Below are 24,119 nucleotides of genomic sequence, written 5' to 3'. Positions count from 1 at the left end.
ATCCCACTGACATTATCAGACAGACCACTGAGGCAGAAAACTAACAAAGATATTTGGGACCTAAACTCAAAAACCTAACCAAATGGACCTAACAGACATATACAGAACTCTCCATTCCCAAACACCAGAGTATACATTTCTCTCATCTGCACATGGCATATACTCTAAAACTGACCACACAATTGGCCATAGAAAAATTATCAGTAAATTAAAAAAAATCAAACAAAACACCATCAGACCACAGCACAATAAAAATAGAAATCAACACTAAGAAGCTTGCTCAAAACCATATAATTAAACGGAAATTAAACAACTTGCTCCTGAATGACTTTTGGGTAAAAAATGAAATTAAGGAGAAATCAAAAATTTCTTTAGAACTAATGAGAAAAAAAATACAACATAGCAGACTCTCTAGGACACAGCTAATACAATATTAAGCAGAAATTTTATAGTGCTAAACACCCACATTGAAAACTTAGAAAGGTCTCAAATGAACAACCAAACATCACAACTAGAGGAACTAGAAAAACAGCAAACCAACCCCAAAGCTAGCAGAAGACCAGAAATAACCAAAATCGCAGCTGAAGTGAATGAAACTGAGACATGGAAAACCATACAAAATATAAACAAATCCATGATCTGGTTATTTGAAGGAATAAATAAGATTGATGGACCATTAGCTAGAGTAAGAAAGAAAAAAAGAGAAGATCCAAATGGATGCAATCAGAAATGATAAAGGGGACATTAACACATACCCCATAGAAATGCAAAAAAAAAAACATATTACAAACACTTCTGTACACAAAAATAGAAGGCCTACAAGAAACAGATAAATTCCTGGAAACATACAACATCCCAGTATTGAACCAGAAAGTGAAACCCTGAACAGACCAGTAATGAGTTCTGAAATTTAATCAGTAGTAAAAACCCTACCAACCAGAAAAAGCCCAGAACCAAAAAGATTTACAGCCAAATTCTATCAGATGTATAAAAGAGAGCTGGTACCATTCTTACTGAAACTATTCCAAAAAATTAAGGGGGAGTGACTCCTCCCTAACTCATTCAACAAGGTCAGGATCATTCTAATACCAAAACCTGGCAGAAATACAACAAAAAAGAAAACTTCAGGCCAATATCCTTGATGGACATAGATGCAAAAATTCTTAACAAATTACTAGCAAGCCATATCCAACAGCACATCAGAAAGCTAATCCACCATGTTCAAGTAGGCTTTATCCCAAGAGACACAGGTTGGTTCAACATACACAAATCAATAAATGTGATTCATCACATAAATAGAACTAAAAATATAAAACACATAATAATCTCAATAGATGCAGAAAAGCTTTCAAAATAATTCCACATCCCTTCATGTTAAAAGCCCTCAAAAAACTAGGCATTGAAGAAACACATCTCAAAATAATAAGATCAAAATAATAAGAGCCATCTATGATAAACCCACAGCCAACATCATGCTGAACAGGAAAGAGCTGGAAGTATTTATCTTTAAAATTATATCAAAACAAGAAATTCTATTCCCACAACTTCTATTCAGTGTAGTGCTAGAAGTCTTAGCCAGAGCAATCAAGCAAGAAAAATAAATAAAAGACATCCAAATAGGAAGAGATACAGTCAAACTATCTGTTTTTAGATGATATGATTCACCTAGAAATCCCCATAGTCTCTGCCCAAATACACCTAGATTGGATAAACAACTTCAGCAAAGCTTCAGGATCCACAATCAATGTATAAAAATCAGTAGCTTTTCTATACAACAACGTCTAAGCTGAGAGCCAAATCAGGAAAGTGATCCCATTCACAATAGCCTCAAAAGGAATAAAACACCTGGAAATACAGTTAACCAGGGAGGTGAAAGATCTCCACAATGAGAATTACAAAACATTAGTGAAGGAAATCAATGATGACACAAACAAATAGAAAAATATTCTGTGTTCATGAATTGAAAGAATCAATACTGTTAAAATGACCAAAGCGATGTACAGATTCAATGCTATTCCTATCACATTACCACTGACATTCTTCAGAGAATTAGAAGAATACTATTTTAAAATTCATATGGAACCATAAAAAGAGCCCAAATAGCCAAGACAATCCTAACCAAAAGGAACAAACTTAGAGGCATCACATTATCCAACTTCTAGTTATCCATGTACTACAAGAATACAGTAATGAAAACAGCTTGGTACTGGTAGAAAAACAGACACATAGACCAATGGAACAGACTATAGAGTCCAGAAATAAAGCCACAGATCTGCAACTTTCTGATCTTTGACAAAATTGACAAAAACAAGCAACAGGGAAAGGATTCCCTATTCAACAAATAGTGCTAGGATAATTGGCTAGCCATATGCAGAAAATTGAAGTTAGACCCTTTCCTTACACAACATACAAAAAATCAACTCCAGATGCCTTACAGATTAAAATGTAAAGCCTAAAACTAAAAATCCCGGAAAATAACCTAATAAATAGCATTCAGAGATAAGGCCTGGCAAAGATTTCATGATGAAGACACCAAAAGCAATTGCAACAAAAACGAAAATTGACAAATGAGACCTAATTAAACTAAAGAGCTTCTGTACAGCAAAATTAACTATCAACAGAGTAAAAATACAACCTACAGAATGGGAAAAAATATTTTCAAACTACGTATCTGACAAAAGTCTAATATTAAAAAATGGGCAAAGGATATGAACAGACATTTCTCAAAATAAGACATTCATGCAGCCAAGAAGCGTATAAAAATTCTCAACATCACTAATCATTAGAGAAATGTAAATCAAAACCACAATGAGATACCATCTCACACCAGTCAGAATGTCTATTACTAAAAAGTCAAATAATAACCAATGCTGTTGAGGTTACAAAGAAAACAGAACACTTATACACTGCTGGTGGGAGTTTAAATTAGTTTAGCCACTGTGGAAACCAGTTTGGTATTTCTCCAATAATTTAAAAAAGAAATACCATTTGACCCAGCAATCCCATTATTCGGTATATAGGCAAAGGAATATAAATTATTCTACCATAATGACATATGCATTTGTCTGTCACTATTAACCATAGCAAACACACGAAATCAACCTAAACACCCATCAACACTAGACTGGATAAAGAAAATGTGGTACATGTATACCATGGAATACTACACAGCCATAAAGAAGAATGTGAACACATGGCCTTTGCAGCAACCTTGACTGTAGCTGGAAGCCATTAACCTAATCAAACTGATGCAGAAACAGAAAATCAATACCACATGTTCTTATTTATAACCAGGAGCTAAATATAGATACACATGGACACAAAGAAGGGGACAACAGACTTTGCATACTACTTGAGGATGGAAGTTGGGAGGAGGGTGAGGATTGGAAACTACCTGTTGGGTACTATGTTTATTACCTGAGTGTCAATCTGTACATCAAATCCAAGTGACAGGTGATTTTCCTATGTAACAAACCTGCACATGTACCCCTGAACCTAAAATAAAAGTTTTTAAAAATGTATATTTTGTCTAATTGTTATATCATCACTCCAGCTTTCTTATGTTTCCTGTTTGCAAGTTTTTATCCCCTTACTTTTATCCTGTTTCTTTGGATTTAAGCTACTTTTGTAGATTGTTTGTGGTAGATATTTCAGTTTTTGCTGTTGTTTTAATATCTAGTAGACAGTCCTTGCCTTTTTATTTCATACTTGTTTAATGCTTTCATATTTAGTGCTAGATTTGATATATTTGAATTTATATCTGCTTTTTTATATTTTGTTTTATGTTTGGCTCATGTATTTTTATTCTTTATTCAACCTTTACTATGTTCTTTGGTACTAAGTGAATATTTTCCACTGACATTTTAATTTGTGTAATTATTTCCCCCTTTGTGCTGTTTGTAGAAATGTTACTCTTACATAACTTTACTCCTCTTTTTCTGCTTTATGTGGTACTAATGTTATATTTATTGTATATTTATGTTACAATCTGAACAATATATTTTTATAGCTATTTCTTTATGTAATTTTGTTTTAAATAAGCTGGAAAGACAAAGAGAGCAATTATATATATATATATAATCACAAATATATACATGTACACATATATATGTTTGTGATATTAAAAGTCTTATTGTCCAAATAAATATGATAATACATGTAAAAAATACTTGGGGAAACAGTTTCAAGTACATAGGAGGAGGGTGAAGCTAAAGAAAATTTATGTCCATAGCAAAAGAGGTTTGGGGAAGAGTTTTTTCAGATGAGAACATTGTTGCCCTAAACAAAATGAGGGTCCTGTTGGGAAGAGGAACCAACATCAGATATGGATTTAGCAATGCCTGCCAAAATAAGAGACAGATAAAAACAAGTAATTGTTGGTGACATAACAAATGCATAATGGGGGCAGAAATAAAGGGTAAAAAAAATTAAATTAGCCAAAAACTAGAGGAAACTTCATTATATGGAGGTGGCATGTGAATTGTGACATGAAAGATGATCAGGAATTCTGCAGAAAGACAAATCCTGGGGAATATGTAAAAGTCAGGTTATAGAACAGCTTTTTCCTGTTCTTTGGGGTTTGGGGAAGATTGTGATGGGAAGTAATTTCTTCAAAGAAGATTCAGTCCTATAAATAAAGCCATCTTAGTGTGCTGAGAAGAGTTGAAAGCAGTGAAAGAATTATACATCCATATTGACGGGTCAGCTTGAGAAGAATTTTCTCCCTCCAATGAGCACAGTTATATATTTTTCCTTCAGGAATATTAAGTATATCAGGGGTATGGGAAAGAAACTGGATGGCTGTGAAGGAAAACACAGTATTTCTCCCCAATATATTAAGATTGTTAAATTAAAAACACAGGAGAACACTGGGCCTCAGCCTCTGTTTGCCTGATGTTGGGATGTAAATCCTTCCTTACTGGAGACATCACTTGCTTATTGCCCCAGAGAAGACATCGGCAGGCACCAGAGAAATCTGGGAGCAGATTGTAGGTGTACATTTAAGATATCCTAGATAAACCTTCTTCAGTTTGTTTGAACAGGTATCAAACAGTGGTTGCTGTATTATCAGCATTCCAGCTACAGGTTCTGACCAACCATCTGATACTATACTAAGGTTTAAAAAGCTCGATACCCTATACTTTTCCTTGTATTAATATTTCTCTATTCTAACTAGGGAGGAATGGGCTGGGCTTGCCTTACGGTTGCCATGGTAAAATCTACCTTCTTATATTTTTCTGCCTTTTAAAAGACTGGAACTGCATTCTCCTTTGTCTTACTATGCTAAGATTTATTGCTGTTTGTTAAAATACTATTTAAATAAGACCTCCAAGCCACTGCCTTGAAAGAGATACTTTTGAACTGAGGCCTCTCCTATGTGATCAGTACAGTATGCATCAATAAATTTCTGCTGGTTTTTCTTTTGTTATTCTGACTTTTGTTTTCGAGAGAGTATCTCAGTTAAAAATTTATGAGGATTTAGAAAATAAATTAGATTTTCTCCCCTTCAGCTGGATTGAGCAAGGCTGGGACTGGTGGAGCTAGTACTGCATACCACCAAGGAGTGAGAGAAGTGACAAAGAGAGTGGGAGTGAATTGATCAAAAACAAGTTCATGGATTGTGTGGTTCAAGGTTTTAGTAAGGATAAAGATAACAAAGACAAAAACAAAACAAAACAAGCAGAAGCAGGAACAATACCCACAGAAAAAGTCAAATTAGAAGTGAATTCTATCTTAGAAAATCTCAGTCCACTCTTGGCCAGGCACGGAGCCTCATGCCTGTAATCCCAGCACTTTGAGAGGCCGAGGCAGGCGGATCACCTGAGGTCAGGAGTCCGAGACCAGCCTGACCAACATGGAGAAACCCCGTCTCTACTAAAAAAATACAAAATTAGCCAGGCGTAGTGGTGCATGCCTGTAATCCCAGCTACTCAGGAGGATTGAGGCAGCAGAATCGCTTGAACCCGAGAGGTGGAGGTTGCAGTGAGCTGAGATGACGCCATTGCACTCCAGCCTGGGCAACAACAGTGACTTTGTCTCAAAAATAATAAAAAAGAAAATATCAATCCACTCTTATATTCTCCCCTTACAATATCCACTATCAAACACAAACACAAAACCTATCACGCCTCAGGGAAGAAGGACAAAGACAATATAAATTTTAATTTGCAATTATTCATTTCAGTTTATAAAAATATAGAGAGAGGCATATGATTAAATGTATTGTCCAGGATGCAAAACTGATATAGCACAAGAAAAATAGCCTGGTAAAAATTCACTTTCTCTTTATAAAATGGTAAAAACAGGCTGGGTGCGGTGGCTCACGCCTGTAATCCCAGCACTCTGGGAGGCCGAGGCGGGTGGATCACGAGGTCAGGAGATCGAGACCATCCTGGCTAACACGGTGAAACCCCGTTTCTAGTAAAAATACAAAAAATTAGCCGGGCGAGGTGGCGGGGGCCTGTAGTCCCAGCTAGGCGGGAGGCTGAGGCAGGAGAATGGCGTGAACCCTGGGGGGCGGAGCCTGCAGTGAGCCGAGATTGCACCACCGCACTCCAGCCTGGGTGAAAGAGCGAGACTCCGTCTCAAAAAAAAAAAAAAAAAAAAAAGGTAAAAACAATGTGAAATTGAGTAATCATTATATAAATATTCTGAGGAAAGGAACATAAGCAAAACTGTACATGCTACAAATTACGAACACTTTTTTCAATGCTATATGAGATAGATTTGAGGATATTTTTGTATTCTTAAAAAGAAGTACTAATGGCATTACTTACACAAAAATTTTATTTGAAATTAAATATCTTTGTGTGTTTGTACCTTGTAATTGTTTGGTTAAAAAATTATAAGAGGTGTCATGAGCAACCAAAGAAAATAAAAGTAAATGTAAAAACCTCTCCTGTAAAAATAAGAGTTCTAAAGACCACAAGAAGCATAACTGGTACTCCAGCTTATAATATCATAATTCCACTTCTCTTTTACAAAAATTAAGTATCATCATTGCGTTTCCATGGCAGCCATGAGGCAAGCCCAGCCCATTCCTCCCTAGTTAGAATACAGAAATATTAATACAAGGAGAAGTATAGGTAGTAAGCTTTTTAACACTCTTAGCACAATATCAGATGGTTGGTCAGTACCTGTAGCTGGAATGCTGATAATACAACAACCACTGTTTGATACCTGTTCAAACAAACTGAAGAAGGTTTATCTAAAATATCTTAAATGTACAGAAATATGTTCTTTCTTCTCTAATTACTCTGTCAGCATTTCAATAGATTGAGGCAGGATCCAGTATTTTCAGTATTATAATTTATAAAGAGCTCAGTCAAGTGAATCTGTGAAATATTGATGAAAGTATATTTCAGATACTTAACAAATTATGATCTAGAATGGCGTTAAATCAATCCACATTAATAAGAAGATTAAATAGCTGTGTCAGTGATCTCCAAACCTAATGAAGGGACTGCCCTACTCTTCCACTTGTTAAATTTGTCAAAATCTCTATCTACACATCCACACTAAAATTAAGTGAATTTAATTTAATACTTAAGATTGTTTTTATAACACTCCCCGTTAAAAGCACTTTTAGAGCTATGTAAAATACTGATTTGGAAATGACCGATATTCATAAGAAAGTATGTTTAAGGCAAGATTTCTACAAACCAGGACTTGTCTGAAATATGAAGTATAGTATATTTCTATTTAGACCCTAAATAATTACTGTTGCTAAATTAGACTTAAAGAGGGAGGGAGAGAGAAGGGGAAGGGAACTAGAAAGGGAACAAAGGAGGGAGGAAAGATGGAAGGAAACAGGGAGCAAGGGTTTCCTAATGAGGATAGATGGAAAGGTGCAGGATAGGTTATTACTCTGAGGATCTTTTCAGGAAAAAAATATAAACAGATTTAGAAAATTTTCATAATAAAATGGCTATCCATTTATTTGGCACCTACTCTTTGCCAGGCATTAGAGAAGTTTCTCACACATTTAATCTTTGAGATGCAGTCATCTCTCCATTTTACACATGAGGAAACTTGTATTCATAGAGTACTTTGCTTAAGTTAAAATAGCTAGTGAGCAGCTAAGATTATCCAAAGTCTGTTTTACTTTCCATTCATGCAAAATTGGACTTCGCCTGTTACAAAGCACCAAATGGGTCACTATTGATACGAAGATCCAGCCTTTTCATCTAGCTGGAAAGGCATGACATGTACATAAAGATACCGTATTGATCATTCAACTTCTAAATTGCGATCTTATTTCCTAAATGATAGCTTGTGCCATCATGAGGTCCTCACAGCACATCACAAGGATGTTTGCCAAATTTGACAGGCTACTAAATAAGTCACAGTTTGGCAGTTACGAGTGTTCATGTTATAGCAGGTATACTATGTGGAATTATAGACTCCAGGGAATGGCGGAAACAAGGTTAAGAGGATGGTTCACAAATACAGGGCACCTCAAAAATGTTATATCTGAGATTGTCTTCTATTAATTAAAAATCATCTTATTTAGTTTTAAGTTCTTAATTTTATTAATTGGATTTTATGAGTTGTATTAAATATTGGCTATAAGTAATTTCTAGATCTTTCTAAAAGAATTCATACTAGAAAAATATGTCATTCTGAATCATAGATTATCATCATTATCTAACTAAAACTAAACAAAATTTATTTTGTCCATAAGTATCTGTGATGATCAATTTTATTTGTCAACTGCTCCAGGCTGTAGGGCTCAGTTATTTGGTTAAACTCCAGTCCAGATGTTGTTGTCAAAGTGTTTTTTTAGATGTAATTAACACTTAAATCAGTAGGCTTTTTGAGACAGTTAATTGACAAAGACTGTATACATTCAACGTGTACGACATAATGATTTGATATGCATATATAGTATAATAATTATCACGATCAGTTAATCAACAAGCAGATTACCTTTCATAATGTGGGTCTCATCCAATTATTTGAAAGCCTTAACACAAAAGACTGATGTCCCAGGAGGAATAATAAATTCTGCCTCCAGAATGCCTTTGGACTCAAGACTCCATCATCAACTCTTCCCTGTATCTCCAGTCTACCACCCTACCCTGCAAATTTCAAACTTGCCAGGCCACACAACAACACAACCTGTGAGCCAGAACCAGTTCCTTAAAATGTCTCTCTCTTTATCTCTCTCTCTCTGTCTCTCTCTCTGTTGGTCTGTTTCTCTGCAGAACCCTAAAAAGGGTTCCATATTTCCAAGTCATATTGTATCTGTATATCTGTAAAAATAAATACCCCTGATGACAGTATCTGATTTACTTCTATACTCTTGGCACCAGTACACAGTACACATTCGATAAATAATTAATACCAGAATACATGAATACATGAAAAAATAAATGTCTAAATCAAACAAACAATAAACCGTTACCTTTAGCTGGACAAATAGAAAATGCTATCCCTCTTCCTGTGTTTACGGGTTCCCATTGAAACTGAGCACAACAATTCTGACGATTATACAATCTAACTGTCCCTCGAAAACATGTTTTCATGAAGAAGCCTCGTGGTCTCAATACTAGCTCATTAGAAGATAGCTCAAGTGTTACTAGCTGGACAACTGCCATCACTAGGATGTGTCCACTGGGTACGTTGTTCACTGTAAAGGTGAAAGACCTGTAATGCAGCAAAAGCATCCAAATTTAACTGATAATAGCCATTTGTGATTATAGAATTCAGCCACATGTAAAATGCACAGAGCATTGATTAACATCCACAATTCTTAGCATGTAATACTTTAATTATGAAAGAATTAGATTGCTACTAAACAATCAATATATCTAAAAATTGATGCACATATAGCTTCTATGTTTGGAGAACAAATATAATATACACTACAATTATTCAGGCAAATAAATACATATTCTACAAAAGTATACTTTGATTCTAACAAACAGAAATTCAAAAATAATTCCTACTTCCAAAATTTTCCAATGGTGGGAGATTCAAATACCAATGAAATGTAAGTACTGGATGTAGGTGGAATCACATATGAAAATTGGTTGGTCTTCTGAAGTTCTTCTAAATCAGTATCTAACTGGAGCAAAACATGCATAGGTAGCATATTAATAACATGAAGTAGATGAGTATTTGGAGAGTTCACACAAATATTACCAAAGTTAAGGACAGAAGGCCCTGAAAAAAAAATGAAAAGTATTTTGTTAAGTTTAAAGATGGCAAATGAGTTCATTTACTTTTTAAGTTTTCAAAATATATTTTGATCAACCAATTTGTATAAAAGTGAAATTTTAAAAAATATTTACAATAATATCAGAAATTATTTATTTTCTTTTTTATTGTTATTATACTTTAAGTTTTAGGGTACATGTGTACAATGTGCAGGTTTGTTACATATGTATCCATGTGCCATGTTGGTGTGCTACACCCATTAACTCGTCATTTAGCATTAGGTATATCTCCTAATGCATTTTTTTCTAGATGACCATGATTAAATGTTTGGACATTATTGGCTACAATTCAATATAAATATATTCTAATTATATGAAAAATTATATGACTAAATAAGAACCATTCACTACAACTTATCTTAGCACCTTAATTTGCAACACTTCAACACCTCCTCTATTCCCACTAGTGCAAGTATTTTGTTCACTTATCTATAATTTACAGAAACTGGTAAATTTCCCATGACCCATTGCTTAAGTTTTCCCCTTAAAATGCCCAGGATTTTATATCAAAGCAATGTTAATAATTTTAACTTTTGCCCTGCCTTTAACAGCTTAATTTAGTTAAAACTGGCATATAGTAAACTGAACATACTTAAAGTATAGAATTTCATTAGTGTTCGTATATGTATACACCTGTGAAACAATCACCACAATAAAGAGTGAACATTCATCACTCCAAAATTTTGTGCCCCTTTACATTCCTTCTCTCCCACCATTCTCCATGTTTTACATGCTGAATTCCCCCCTAGACAGAGAATCAGCCCATCCACACTAATCAATCATCCTTTGTCCACATCTCCCTCATGGCCACCTGAACTGTGGTTAGAATGAAATGAGAACTCCCACTTTAGACCATTATAGCCACTACTTCTTTAATCATAATTGTCCCTCAATCACTTGGTGAAAACGGACCTAGAAGGGTATATTGTATAGCACTTCTGCAAGGTTACAAAGGAGTTTTCACTTGTTCTCCTAACTCACTGTCAGCCCAGATGCCTCATGTCTTTACCTCACACAGGTATCTGTCTCTGCTCAAATATACTTCCCAGAGATGCTAACCACCTGGTAAAAGAGACTCTCCATGAAAACATTCTATTATTCTTGATCTACTTAACCTGCTTTATGTTTCTTCATAACTGGTATACCAATTATGTATTATATAAGGAAAGGTTTATTATCTCCCTCTCATCCCAGCCAAATGTAATCTCTATGAGAGCAGGGGTTCAGTCTGTTTTCTTCATTGCTGTATCTCCAGAACCCAGAACTGTGTCTAGTATATGGTGGTCATTCAATTAACACTTATAAAATGACTGAATGGATAAAGGAATTATAATTAGACTTTAAGCATTTTCTAATGCAGCATACTCATCTTATGGATGAAGTGTTTTCACTAAAACTTTCTAAACACTTATTATGTGTAAGGCACTCGGTTCACACAATTATACTCTAGGGTAGGCAATATTATCACTTCCCATTTCACAAATGAAGAGACTGAGACCCATAAGAGGTAAACCCTAATGTCACTGCACTAGTAGGTGGCAGAACCAAACCCAGTTTGGGCTCAGTACAGAGCCTTCCTACTCTATAGCACACACGGTGTTCCTGAAGCACACAAACACAATTCCAGAGAGAACTAAGCTAAGAATCAAAGTTGCAGGCATATCTACATTATGCTACAGACAAACACATACACAGAAAATTTTCCATAATAAGAAAGCAAATATTTGAATAAAAAATTGGGCAAAGAGGCTGGGCGCGGTGGCTCACGCCTGTAATCCCAGCACTTTGGGAGGCTGAAGTGGGCAGATCACAAGGTCAGGAGATCGAGACCATCCTGGCTAACACAGTGAAACCCCGTCTCCACTAAAAAATACAAAAATTTAGCTGGATGTGGTGGTGGGTTCCTGTAGTCCCAGCTACTCGGGAGGTTGAGGCACGAGAATGGCGTGAACCCGGGAGGGAGAGCTTGAAGTGAGTCGAGATCACACCACTGCACTCCAGCCTGGGCGACAGAGCGAGACTCCATCTCAATAAATAAATAAATAAATAAATAAATAAATAAATAAATAAACAAACAAACAAATGGGCAAAGAATTTAAAAGGCATTTCTCCAAAGACTATATATGACATACACAGACATTTCTCTAAGTAAGTACATGAAAATATATTCAACATCTTATTCATTTAGGGAAATGAATATTAAATCCACAATGAGATAACATTTCATACTCACTAGTAGGTCTATAATCAAAAAGACAGAAAATAACAGTGCTGGTGAGAATGTTGAAGAACTTGTAACCCTTATACCTTGCTGATAGGATTACAACTTTGTGCAATCACTTTGGAAAACATGTTAGAGGGCTTTTTTTTAAGTTAGATATAAATTTATTGTACAACCCAGCAATTCCACTCTAGAAATCAGAGAATTTTATGTGAATGTTCATAGCAGCATTATTGATCATAGCCTCAAGCTGAAAACAACTCAATGTCCATCAACTGGGGAATTGCTAAACAAAGTATGATATACTCATAAAATGGGGTGCTGTTTCAATAGAAAAAGGACCAAAATATTGATACTACCACGTGGGTGAACCTCAAAAACATTATGCTAAGTGTAAGAAGCAATATATGAAAGACTAGATATTGTATGATTCCATTTATTTTCAGAATAGACAACTGTATAGAGACAGAAAGTTGATTAATGGTTGTCTGAGGCAAAGGGTAGAAATAGTAACTGGGCGGGGCACAGTGGCTCACACCTGTAATCCCAGCATTTTGGGAGGCCAAGACTGGTGGGTCACTTGAGGTCAGGAGTTCAAGACCAGCCTGGCCAACACGGTGAAACCCCATCTCAACTAAAAATACAAAAACCTAGCTGGATGTAGTGGTGCTGCACCTGTAATCCCAGCTACTTGAGAGACTGTCAGGAGAATTGCTTGAACCCGGGAGGTGGAGGTTGTAGTGAACCGAGATCACACCACTGCACTCCAGCCTGAGCAACAGAGTGAGACTCTGTCTCAAAGAAAAAAAAAAAAAAAAAAAAAGAAAGAAAGAAATAGAGAGTAACTGCATATGGGCATGAGTGATGGCAGCATTCTAAAATTAAATTGCGAAGGTGGTTATATAATTTTAAATTTACTAAAGTTCATTCTGTCAATCATACTTAATAACTATGACTACTCTGGGGACTTCTTATATTTCCAAAGTTGATACTTGCATACTCTAAATTTTATGAAATGCAAATTACACTTTAAGAAATCTTTTTTTATTAAAAAAAAAAAAAGGCTGTAGTAGGTTTTTGTGTATTCTCACCAACAATTACTTGATGAATTTGCTTTGGTGTCAAAATTAAGCTGCAATCATGTTTTTCCTGCGGTGTGGATGGTTCTGATTTAAGTCCTTTGAGAACCTGTAAAAAATCATATTTTTCCAGAATTATTCATTATTAGCAAAAGCTATCTTAAGAATTCTCGTGGAATAACCAAATGTAAAACATTGCACATGCCTTTCTTCTCACGGACTCTGCCTTCTGAGATGCTATACTCCTGGTGGTTAATAATCGATTCGCTCTGACTGAATTCGCTGCTGAAGACAGCTCCTCTTCTATTTCCGCTTCTGAGAGTGAGGGTGACTTTAGACCTGATCCTGGCTCTAAGCCTATGTCTGTATCATCATATGAATGCATGCGCTCCCTATAAAATTAATAATAATAATAATCAGCAATTGAGGTCAAGTCATTCAAAAAATGCATCTGTAAATTCAAGCATTTCCCATAGTGCATATTGCTGCTGCCTCACTCATATCCATTTAACAAGACTGGTGCACTAATCCCCATAAAGTTGTCCTCTGCTGAGGAGCCCCCTTCTCAAACACCTTATCGAGGAAATTATGCTCATGCCTGCCACACCCAAGGACAGCCAATGACTGATATGGAACACAAAAGACAAGCCCCTTTGGCTCAAGCCAGCAACAACTATGTGGTAAAATTTAGCCTCAAGAGACCCTGACTGTCAACTTTATTTGAAACACATTTTTCCTCAGCTCTCACTCCTTCCTTATTCTGCTTCCCTCGTTCTGTACCGGTTTCTCCTGAGAGCACATACTCCATAAATCATAGGCACTGGAATCCCTGTCTCAAGTTCTGCTTCTGGGGAAACCCATCTAAGACAATTCCAAGTCAAAAGGTAACAAAAGAAATAACTGTAGTTAAAGCAGCTCAGTGTTTTGCTTTTATCATGTATTGAAATGTAGTTTACAACATCTAAAATAAAAAAGAAACAAAGGAGTAAAAAAAAAATTCTGACTCTGTGGACACCATGATCTGTTGCATATTTTTTGAGGAACTGAACATTACCTCTCTGCTTGTTTCTTCTGCAAGCGCACACTTCTTAAATATTTAAGATACATTGCATAATAGTTTTCATGTAATTTCTTTTGCTGTTTTTCAAATGTAGTATATGCAAAATCATGATTCACATAGTTAAATCTTGGAACTTTTGTGAAAATTGGCCTGCAATATAAGCAAGTCATGTTAATATTTTTATATATGCATTTGTTCAATCAGTATTTATTGAGAGCCTCCTAGCCAATTTCTGTATCAGGTGTTGGGTGTGAAATGGCAAATAGGACAGATTCTAGTCCTTCCCCTCATATGCTATTCTATATCAAGACATGATTGCATGTAGAACTAGAGCGAAGCCTGTTTTTTCTTAATCTAATAAAAAAACAATCCGTTGTAAGGTCACTGGGATGTAATGGTGCCTATTCTAAACCCATCTTTGAAGAATTAGTCAGATAGGCAATTTGGACAGTGCTAGATTACAGATAAGACTCCAAGAAACTAGATCTCAATCTGACTAGTGTTTCCTAAAAGTTAACTGTTTTTAGATCATTATGATCAAAATTAGAAAAAAAAGTAGAATAATAAATCTTTTTGCTAAACATGCTACCTCCTTTAAACTTCACAACTTATGAAATAACCATCAACAATAAACCTATATAGAGGAAACAATTCATAAAAGAACTGCGAATTACTTTATATCTAATATCCACTCAACTGGGTTTATGCTCTTCCTTTTTACCCATCATATATTTTCAATAAAAAAAAGTGCAAGTATTCACACCTTCTGGCTTTGTTCTACCTCAATCTTCAGCAAATGTTCTTAATCATTAGGATATTCACCCTCAATAATTAAAACATAAGTATGGGGGGAGGGGGGAGGGATAGCATTAGGAGATATACCTAATATAAATGACGAGTTAATGGGTGCAGCACACCAACATGGCGCATGTATACATATGTAACAAAACTGCACGTGGTGCACATGTACCCTAGAACTTAAAGTATAATGAAAAAAAGAAAAAAACATAAGTATGAAGAAATTAGTCACAAAGTCAAATGAAAATTAATTTTTCTTCTTGTCTTCAACAATTCCTCAATGTTTACAGTAATACAGCTTTAACTGTGTTAAATTCTTTCAGAGAGTGAAAAAACAAGACAGGAAACAAATACTTTGTTGTTCAAAGACAATTTTTGATATTTAAATTTTCCTTCAAGCTCTGAGACACTTAACCACCTTTAGAACCTAGAAATAATTCCTACATATATTTGAAGTCCTGAGACCTCTAACAAGGAGAGAGGGATAAGGAAAGAAGTAGTGGTGTAAATGCCTTAAATGAGAAAGAGCTATTAACATATCTAAATCCTTATCAGCTCCTTAGAGAAACATCTAGAAATACCTCTGCAGCTTAAGGAGGATAAGTTTTTTAAAATATGCAAAGAACAGGGGACAAAAATTACTATGGAAATAAAATATTTTTCCTCATTTATTTATTCAAAAAATATTTAGCAAGTGCCTACTCTTTGCCCGACATTGTTCTAAGCACAGGCATACTGCAGTAAATAAAAACTAGACAAAAATCCCTACCTTATTTTATTCTCAAAAATTGAAAAGGTAAGATGCATTAAAATGAAATAGAAATTACAATTATCAACAAGTAAATACACTATAAAACTTATTTCATTACTTAAAGTTACTAATTGCTAGCCAGAAAACATAAGGACTAAATACTGCCTTAACTATTAATATGAAAAAGAGTTCATTGAGAAAAATAATTATGGTCAGGAGATAAATAGTAAATAGCCTTATTTTTAAAGTTCTGCTATTTTTAAATCATTTGATTAATACAGAGAGACAGAAACAAAACGTTAATATTAAATTAACAGTATATATAGATACATATATAAATACATAGATGTAGCTCTATATAGATGTGTATAACCTTAAGAAAGAGTTGAAAAAAGTACATAAAAAATTATTGCTAGAAGCCACCTCTGCAGGGTGGGAGTGAACAGAATGAGCCAGAGGAAAAAACAGAATTTTCTTTTTTTTTTTTTTTTTTTTATTATACTTTAGGGTTTTAGGGTACATGTGCACAATGTGCAGGTTTGTTACATATGTATCCATGTGCCATGTTGATTTCCTGCACCCATTAATTCGTCATTTAGCATTGGGTGTATCTCCTAATGCTGTCCCTCCCCCCTCCCCCCACCCCACAACAGTCCCCGGAGCGTGATGTTCCCCTTCCTGTGTCCATGAGTTCTCATTGTTCAATTCCCACCTATGAGTGAGAACATGCGGTGTTTGGTTTTTTGTCCTTGCGATAGTTTACTGAGAATGATGTTTTCCAGTTTCATCCATGTCCCTACAAAGGACATGAACTCATCATTTTTTATGGCTGCATAGTATTCCATGGTGTATATGTGCCACATTTTCTTAATCCAGTCTATCGTTGTTGGACATTTGGGTTGGTTCCAACTCTTTGCTATTGTGAATAGTGCTGCAATAAACATACGTGTGCATGTGTCTTTATAGCAGCATGATTTATAGTCCTTTGGGTATATACCCAGTAATGGGATGGCTGGGTCAAATGGTATTTCTAGTTCTAGATCCCTGAGGAATCGCCACACTGACTTCCACAATGGTTGAACTAGTTTACAGTCCCACCAACAGTGTAAAAGTGTTCCTATTTCTCCACATCCTCTCCAGCACCTGTTGTTTCCTGATTTTTTAATGATGGCCATTCTAACTGGTGTGAGATGGTATCTCACTGTGGTTTTGATTTGCATTTCTCTGATGGCCAGTGATGAGGAGCATTTCTTCATGTGTTTTTTGGCTGCATAAATGTCTTCTTTTGAGAAGTGTCTGTTCATGTCCTCTGCCCACTTTTTGATGGGGTTGTTTGTTTTTTTCTTGTAAATTTGTTTGAGTTCATTGTAGATTCTGGATATTAGCCCTTTGTCAGATGAGTAGGTTGCAAAAATTTTCTCCCATTGTGTAGGTTGCCTGTTCACTCTGATGATAGTTTCTTTTGCTGTGCAGAAGCTCTTTAGTTTAATGAGATCCCATTTGTCGATTTTGGCTTTTGTTGCCATTGCTTTTGGTGTTTTAGACATGAAGTCCTTGCCCACGCCTATGTCCTGAATGGTATTGCCTAAGTTTTCTTGTAGGATTTTAATGGTTTTAGGTCTAACATATAAGTCTTTAATCCATCTTGAATTAATTTTTGTATAAGGTGTAAGGAAGGGATCCAGTTGCAGCTTTCTACATATGGCTAGCCAGTTTTCCCAGCACCATTTATTAAATAGGGAATCCTTTCCCCATTTCTTGTTTTTGTCAGGTTTGTCAAAGATCAGATAGTTGTAGCTATGCGGCATCATTTCTGAGGGCTCTGTTCTGTTCCATTGATCTATGTCTCTGTTGTGGTACCAGTACCATGCTGTTTTGGTTACTGTAGCCTTGTAGTATAGTTTAAAGTCAGGTAGCGTGATGCCTCCAGCTTTGTTCTTTTGGCTTAGGATTGACTTGGCGATGCGGGCTCTTTTTTGGTTCCATATGAACTTTAAAGTAGTTTTTTCCAATTCTGTGAAGAATGTCATTGGTAGCTTGATGGGGATGGCATTGAATCTATAAATTACCTTGGGCAGTATGGCCATTTTCACGATATTGATTCTTCCAACCCATGAGCATGGAATGTTCTTCCATTTGTTTGTATCCTCTTTTATTTCATTGAGCAGTGGTTTGTAGTTCTCCTTGAAGAGGTCCTTCACATCCCTTGTAAGTTGGATTCCTAGGTATTTTATTCTCTTTGAAGCAATTGTGAATGGGAGTTCACTCATGATTTGGCTCTCTGTTTGTCTGTTATTGGTGTACAAGAATGCTTGTGATTTTTGTACATTAATTTTGTATCCTGAGACTTTGCTGAAGTTGCTAATCAGCTTAAGGAGATTTTGGGCTGAGACAATGGGGTTTTCTAGATATACAATCATGTCATCTGCAAACAGGGACAATTTGACTTCCACTTTTCCTAATTGAATACCCTTTATTTCCTTCTCCTGCCTGATTGCTCTGGCCAGAACTTCCAGCACTATGTTGAATAGTAGCGGTGAGAGAGGGCATCCCTGTCTTGTGCCAGTTTTCAGAGGGAATGCTTCCAGTTTTTGCCCATTCAGTATGATATTGGCTGTGGGTTTGTTGTAGATAGCTCTTATTATTTTGAGATACGTCCCATCAATACCTAATTTATTGAGAGTTTTTAGCATGAAGGGTTGTTGAATTTTGTCAAAGGCCTTTTCTGCATCTATTGAGATAATCATGTGGTTTTTGTCTTTGGTTCTGTTTATATGCTGGATTACATTTATTGATTTGCGTATGTTGAACCAGCCTTGCATCCCAGGGATGAAGCCCACTTGATCATGGTGGATAAGCTTTTTGATGTGCTGCTGGATTCGGTTTGCCAGTATTTTATTGAGGATTTTTGCATCAATGTTCATCAAGGATATTGGTCTGAAATTCTCTTTTTTGGTTATGTCTCTGCCAGGTTTTGGTATTAGGATGATGCTGGCTTCGTAAAATGTGTTAGGGAGGATTCCCTCTTTTTCTATCAATTGGAATAGTTTCAGAAGGAATGGTACCAGTTCCTCCTTGTACCTCTGGTAGAATTCATCTGTGAATCCATCAGGTCCTGGACTCTTTTTGGTTGGTAAGCTATTGATTATTGCCACAATTTCAGAACCTGTTATTGGTCTATTCAGAGATTCAACTTCTTCCTGGTTTAGTCTTGGGAGGGTGTATTTGTCGAGGAATTTATCCATTTCTTCCAGATTTTCTAGTTTATTTGCATAGAGGTGTTTGTAGTATTCTCTGATGGTAGATTGTATTTCTGTGGGATCGGTGGTGATATCCCCTTTTTTGTTTTTTATTGCATCTATTTGATTCTTCTCTCTTTTCTTCTTTATTAGTCTTGCTAGCGGTCCATCAATTTTGTTGATCTTTTCAAAAAACCAGCTCCTGGATTCATTAATTTTTTGAAGGGTTTTTTGTGTCTCTATTTCCTTCAGTTCTGCTCTGATTTTAGTTATTTCTAGCCTTCTGCTAGCTTTTGAATGTGTTTGCTCTTGCTTTTCTAGTTCTTTTAATTGTGATGTTAGGGTGTCAATTTTGGATCTTTCCTGCTTTCTCTTGTGGGCATTTAGTGCTATAAATTTTCCTCTACACACTGCTTTGAATGTGTCCCAGAGATTCTGGTATGTTGTGTCTTTGTTCTCGTTGGTTTCAAAGAACATCCTTATTTCTGCCTTCATTTCATTATGTACCCAATAGTCATTCAGGAGCAGGTTGTTCAGTTTCCATGTAGTTGAGCGGTTTTGACTGAGTTTCTTAATCCTGAGTTCTAGTTTGATTGCACTGTGGTCTGAGAGACAGTTTGTTATAATCTCTGTTCTTTTACATTTGCTGAGAAGAGCTTTACTTCCAACTATGTGGTCAATTTTGGAATAGGTGTGGTGTGGTGCTGAAAAAAATGTATATTCTGTTGATTTGGGGTGGAGAGTTCTGTAGATGTCTATTAGGTCCACTTTGTGTAGAGCTGAGTTCAATTCCTGGATATCCTTGTTAACTTTCTGTCTCGTTGATCTGTCTAATGCTGACAGTGGGGTGTTAAAATCTCCCATTATTATTGTGTGGGAGTTTAAGTCCCTTTGTAGGTCACTGAGGACTTGCTTTATGAATCTGGGTGCTCCTGTGTTGGGTGCATATATATTTAGGATAGTTAGCTCTTCTTGTTGAATTGATCCCTTTACCATTATGTAATGGCCTTCTTTGTCTCTTTTGATCTTTGTTGGTTTAAAGTCTATTTTATCAGAGACTAGGATTGCAACCCCTGCCTTTTTTTGTTTTCCAGTTGCTTGATAGATCTTCCTCCATCCCTTTATTTTGAGTCTATGTGTGTCTCTGCACGTGAGATGAGTTTCCTGAATACAGCACACTGATGGGTCCTGACTCCTTATCCAGTTTGCCAGTCTGTGTCTTTTGATTGGAGCATTTAGCCCATTTACATTTAACGTGAATATTGTTATGTGTGAATCTGATCCTGTCATTATGATGTTGGTTGGTTATTTTGCTCGTTAGTTGCTATAGCTTCTTCCTAGCCTCGATGGTCTTTACAATTTGGCATGTTTTTGCAGGGGCTGGTACCGGTTGTTCCTTTCCATGTTTAGTGCTTCCTTCAGGAGCTCTTTTAGGGCAGGCCTGGTGGTGACAAAATCACTCAGCGTTTGCTTGTCTGTAAAGTATTTTATTTCTCCTTCACTTATGAAGCTTAGTTTGGCGGGATAGAAAATTCTGGGTTGAAAATTCTTTTCTTTAAGAATGTTGAATATCGGCCCCCACTCTCTTCTGGCTTGTAGAGTTTCTGCTGAGAGATCAGCTGTTAGTCTGATGGGCTTCCCTTTGTGGGTAACCCGACCTTTCTCTCTGGCTGCCCTTAACATTTTTTCCTTCATTTCCACTTTGGTGAATCTGACAATTATGTGTCTTGGAGTTGCCCTTCTCGAGGAGTATCTTTGTGGCGTTCTCTGTATTTCCTGAATCTGAATGCTGGCCTGCCTTGCTAGATTGGGGAAGTTCTCCTGGATAATATCTTGCAGAGTGTTTTCCAACTTGGTTCCATTCTCCCCATCATTTTCAGGTACACCAATCAGACGTAGGTTTGGTCTTTTCACATTGTCCCAAATTTTTTGGAGGCTTTGTTCATTTCTTTTTATTCTTTTTTCTCTAAACTTCCCTTCTCTCTTCATTTCATTCATTTCATCTTCTATCAGCGATACCCTTTCTTCCAGTTGATCGCATCTGCTACTGAGGCTTCTGCATTCTTCGCGTAGTTCTCGAAACTTGGCTTTCAGCTCCATCATCTCCTTTAAGCCCTTCTCTCCATTGGTTATTCTAGTTATCCATTCTTCTAATTTTTTTTCAAAGTTTTTAACTTCTTTGCTATTGTTTTGAATTTCCTCTCGTAGCTCAGAGTAGTTTGATCGTCTGAAGCCTTCTTCTCTCAACTCATCAAAGTCATCCTCCATCCAGCTTTGTTCCGTTGCTGGTGAGGAACTGCGTTCCTTTGGAGGAGGAGAGGTGCTCTGTTTTTTAGAGTTTCCAGTTTTTTTGGTCTGTTTTTTCCCCATCTTTGTGGTTTTGTCTACTTTTTGTCTTCGATGATGGTGATGTACAGATGGGTTGTTGGTGTGGATGTCCTTTCTGTTTGTTAATTTTCCTTCTACCAGACAAGACCCTCAGCTGCAGGTCTGTTGGAGTTTACTAGAGGTCCACTCCAGACCCTGTTTGGCTGGGTGTCAGCACCGGTGGCTGCAGAACAGTGGATTTTCGTGAGACCACACATTCAGCTGTCTGATAGTTCCTCTGAAAGTTTTGTCTCAGAGGAGTACCCGGTTGAATGAGGTGTCAGTCTGTCCCACTGGGGGGTTGCCTCCCAGTTAGGTGGCTCAGGGGTGAGGGACCCACTTTAGGAGGCAGTCTGTCCGTTCTCAGATCTCCAGCTGCGTGCTGGGAGAACCACTACTCTCTTCAAAGCTGTCAGTCAGACAGGGACATTTAAGGCTGTGGAGGTTCTCGCTGAGTTTTTGGTTGTCTGTGCCCTGCCCCCAGAGGTGGAGCCTACAGAGGCAGGCGGGCCTCCTTGAGCTGTGGTGGGTTCCACCCAGTTCGAGCTTCCTGGCTGCTTTGTTTACCTAAGCAAGCCTGGGCAATGGCGGGCGCCCCTCCCCCAGCCTCGTTGCCGCCTTGCAGCGTGATCTCAGACTGCTGTGCTAGCAATCAGCAAGACTCTGTGGGCATAGGACCCTCCGAGCCAGGTGCGGGACACAATCTCCTAGTGTGCCGTTTTCCAGGCCCGTTCGAAAAGCGCAGTATTAGGACGGGACTGACCCGATATTCCAGGTGCCGTCTGTTTTCCCTTTCTTTGACTAGGAAAGGGAACTCCCTGACCCCTTGCGCTTCCCGAGTGAGGCAATGCCTCGCCCTGCTTCGGCTCGCGCACAGTGCGCTTCACCGACTGTCCTGAACCCACTGTTAAGCACTCCCTAGTGAGATGAAACCGGTACCTCAAGCAGAAATGCAGAAATCACCCGTCTTCTGTGTCGCTGGGGCTGGGGCTGGGAGCTGGAGACCGGAGCTGTTCCTATTCGGCCATCTTGGCTCCACCCCCGCCCAGAATTTTCTTTTCTATAATATGGCAATTATTTAAAATGGAGTCTGAGTGGTTTTTATGTTTCTGTGTTTTATGGCACTAGTCAAGTAATAATTTTTAAAAAGGCTAATTTGGATGGAATTTGTAAAATAATAAGATAGACTATAGAAAAACCTGGACATTTCCTATTGTAGATAATAAAACAATTATATCCTAAAAATCAAATGGTATTGCAAGAAAATGTCTGCAGAATTAAGTGAGCTTAATGACTAACCAAAGCTAAAAAGACAAGTGCAGAAAGACCAGAGCCATTATAAAGTTTAGATACTTTACTAGTAGCATACAAGCAGGCAGAAAAAAAAAAAAAAAAAAACTTATTTCAGTCTCAAATGTGTAAAATCTATTCCTGGGCACAGGGCCCAGATAAACATGTTAGGATGCCTGGTTCACTTCTCACTAACCAATGGAAAGTCAGTAATTTATCTGAGATTTGGATAAATATAAACTGAGGTTGAACACTTTTTATCATCCTAATTGGGGAGGTTAAAGTTCACTCTGTGGAAGATTATTAAAAATGTGCCTTTGAAGGGGTCAAAGATGACGATGATGAGGATGATGATGATGATGATGATAACCATGATTGTTTTACACAATTTTATTTTATTTTTTAGCTTAAATAAACTCAAGCTTTCAACCATACTTAATAAACATTACTACTCTGAGGACCTGTTACATTTCCAAAGATGATTATTTGTATTATTATTCTATACTTGTCAATAGCATATTTTAAGAACATTTTATATACCATTCACTTCCAGGCAAGTACATATTGAGGTGAAAAGAGGTTCTAACCTAAAACAAACACAGTGGCATTCAACAACCAACTCGCTCCATGTAAAAAAAATGAAAAGATAATTGCAGTTTTATTATTATTATTATCACAATCACTAGTGTTATACACCAGGATCTGATGAAACTTCTGCATGTCACGTTGTCCATTATGCTTTTCCAAATTTCAAGGTTTTAATATTTCATGTTACCTGAAATGTTTATGATGGTCTTTAGACCTGATAGTTGCAGCTTGGTCATTGGGAAAGGCTAATAGCACATCCTTCACTGGCTCTTCACATGAGCAATGATTGTGAGTGCGTGTCATGGCTGATTGAAGCATTGCTACAGGTGCATAATTCTTGCGTTTTGCCAAGTCTTTGACCACAAACTTCCCCGTGGGATTACGGATCGGAGGCAATATACCTTTTATAGAATTGAATATAAGTTTATAGATGGTATTTTTAATTTCAACTTTAAAAACAATAACCATGAATTAATTAATATACTAGATAATTGATTCTAACTTAA

General features: G+C 36.8%; 1 protein-coding gene across 1 annotated transcript in view; it reads right to left on the bottom strand.

Moving 5' to 3' along the window:
• The window catches only part of LOC129487942 (cilia- and flagella-associated protein 47), a 477,840-nt gene that overhangs the window by 404,403 nt on the left and 49,318 nt on the right, over positions 1-24,119 (bottom strand). Inside the window, exons 10-15 of the mRNA XM_055289494.2 lie at positions 23,801-24,014; positions 14,575-14,730; positions 13,726-13,912; positions 13,533-13,629; positions 9,951-10,167; positions 9,407-9,648 (exon numbers count right to left, since the gene is read on the bottom strand). Coding sequence (XP_055145469.1) covers positions 9,407-9,648; positions 9,951-10,167; positions 13,533-13,629; positions 13,726-13,912; positions 14,575-14,730; positions 23,801-24,014 — 1,113 coding nt within the window. The remainder of the gene's footprint in view (positions 1-9,406; positions 9,649-9,950; positions 10,168-13,532; positions 13,630-13,725; positions 13,913-14,574; positions 14,731-23,800; positions 24,015-24,119) is intronic.

The sequence above is a fragment of the Symphalangus syndactylus genome, chromosome 8 (genome assembly GCF_028878055.3).
Source record: "Symphalangus syndactylus isolate Jambi chromosome 8, NHGRI_mSymSyn1-v2.1_pri, whole genome shotgun sequence".
In the NCBI taxonomy this organism is placed as follows: domain Eukaryota; kingdom Metazoa; phylum Chordata; class Mammalia; order Primates; family Hylobatidae; genus Symphalangus; species Symphalangus syndactylus.
This window is presented reverse-complemented; position numbering and strand designations above follow the sequence as displayed.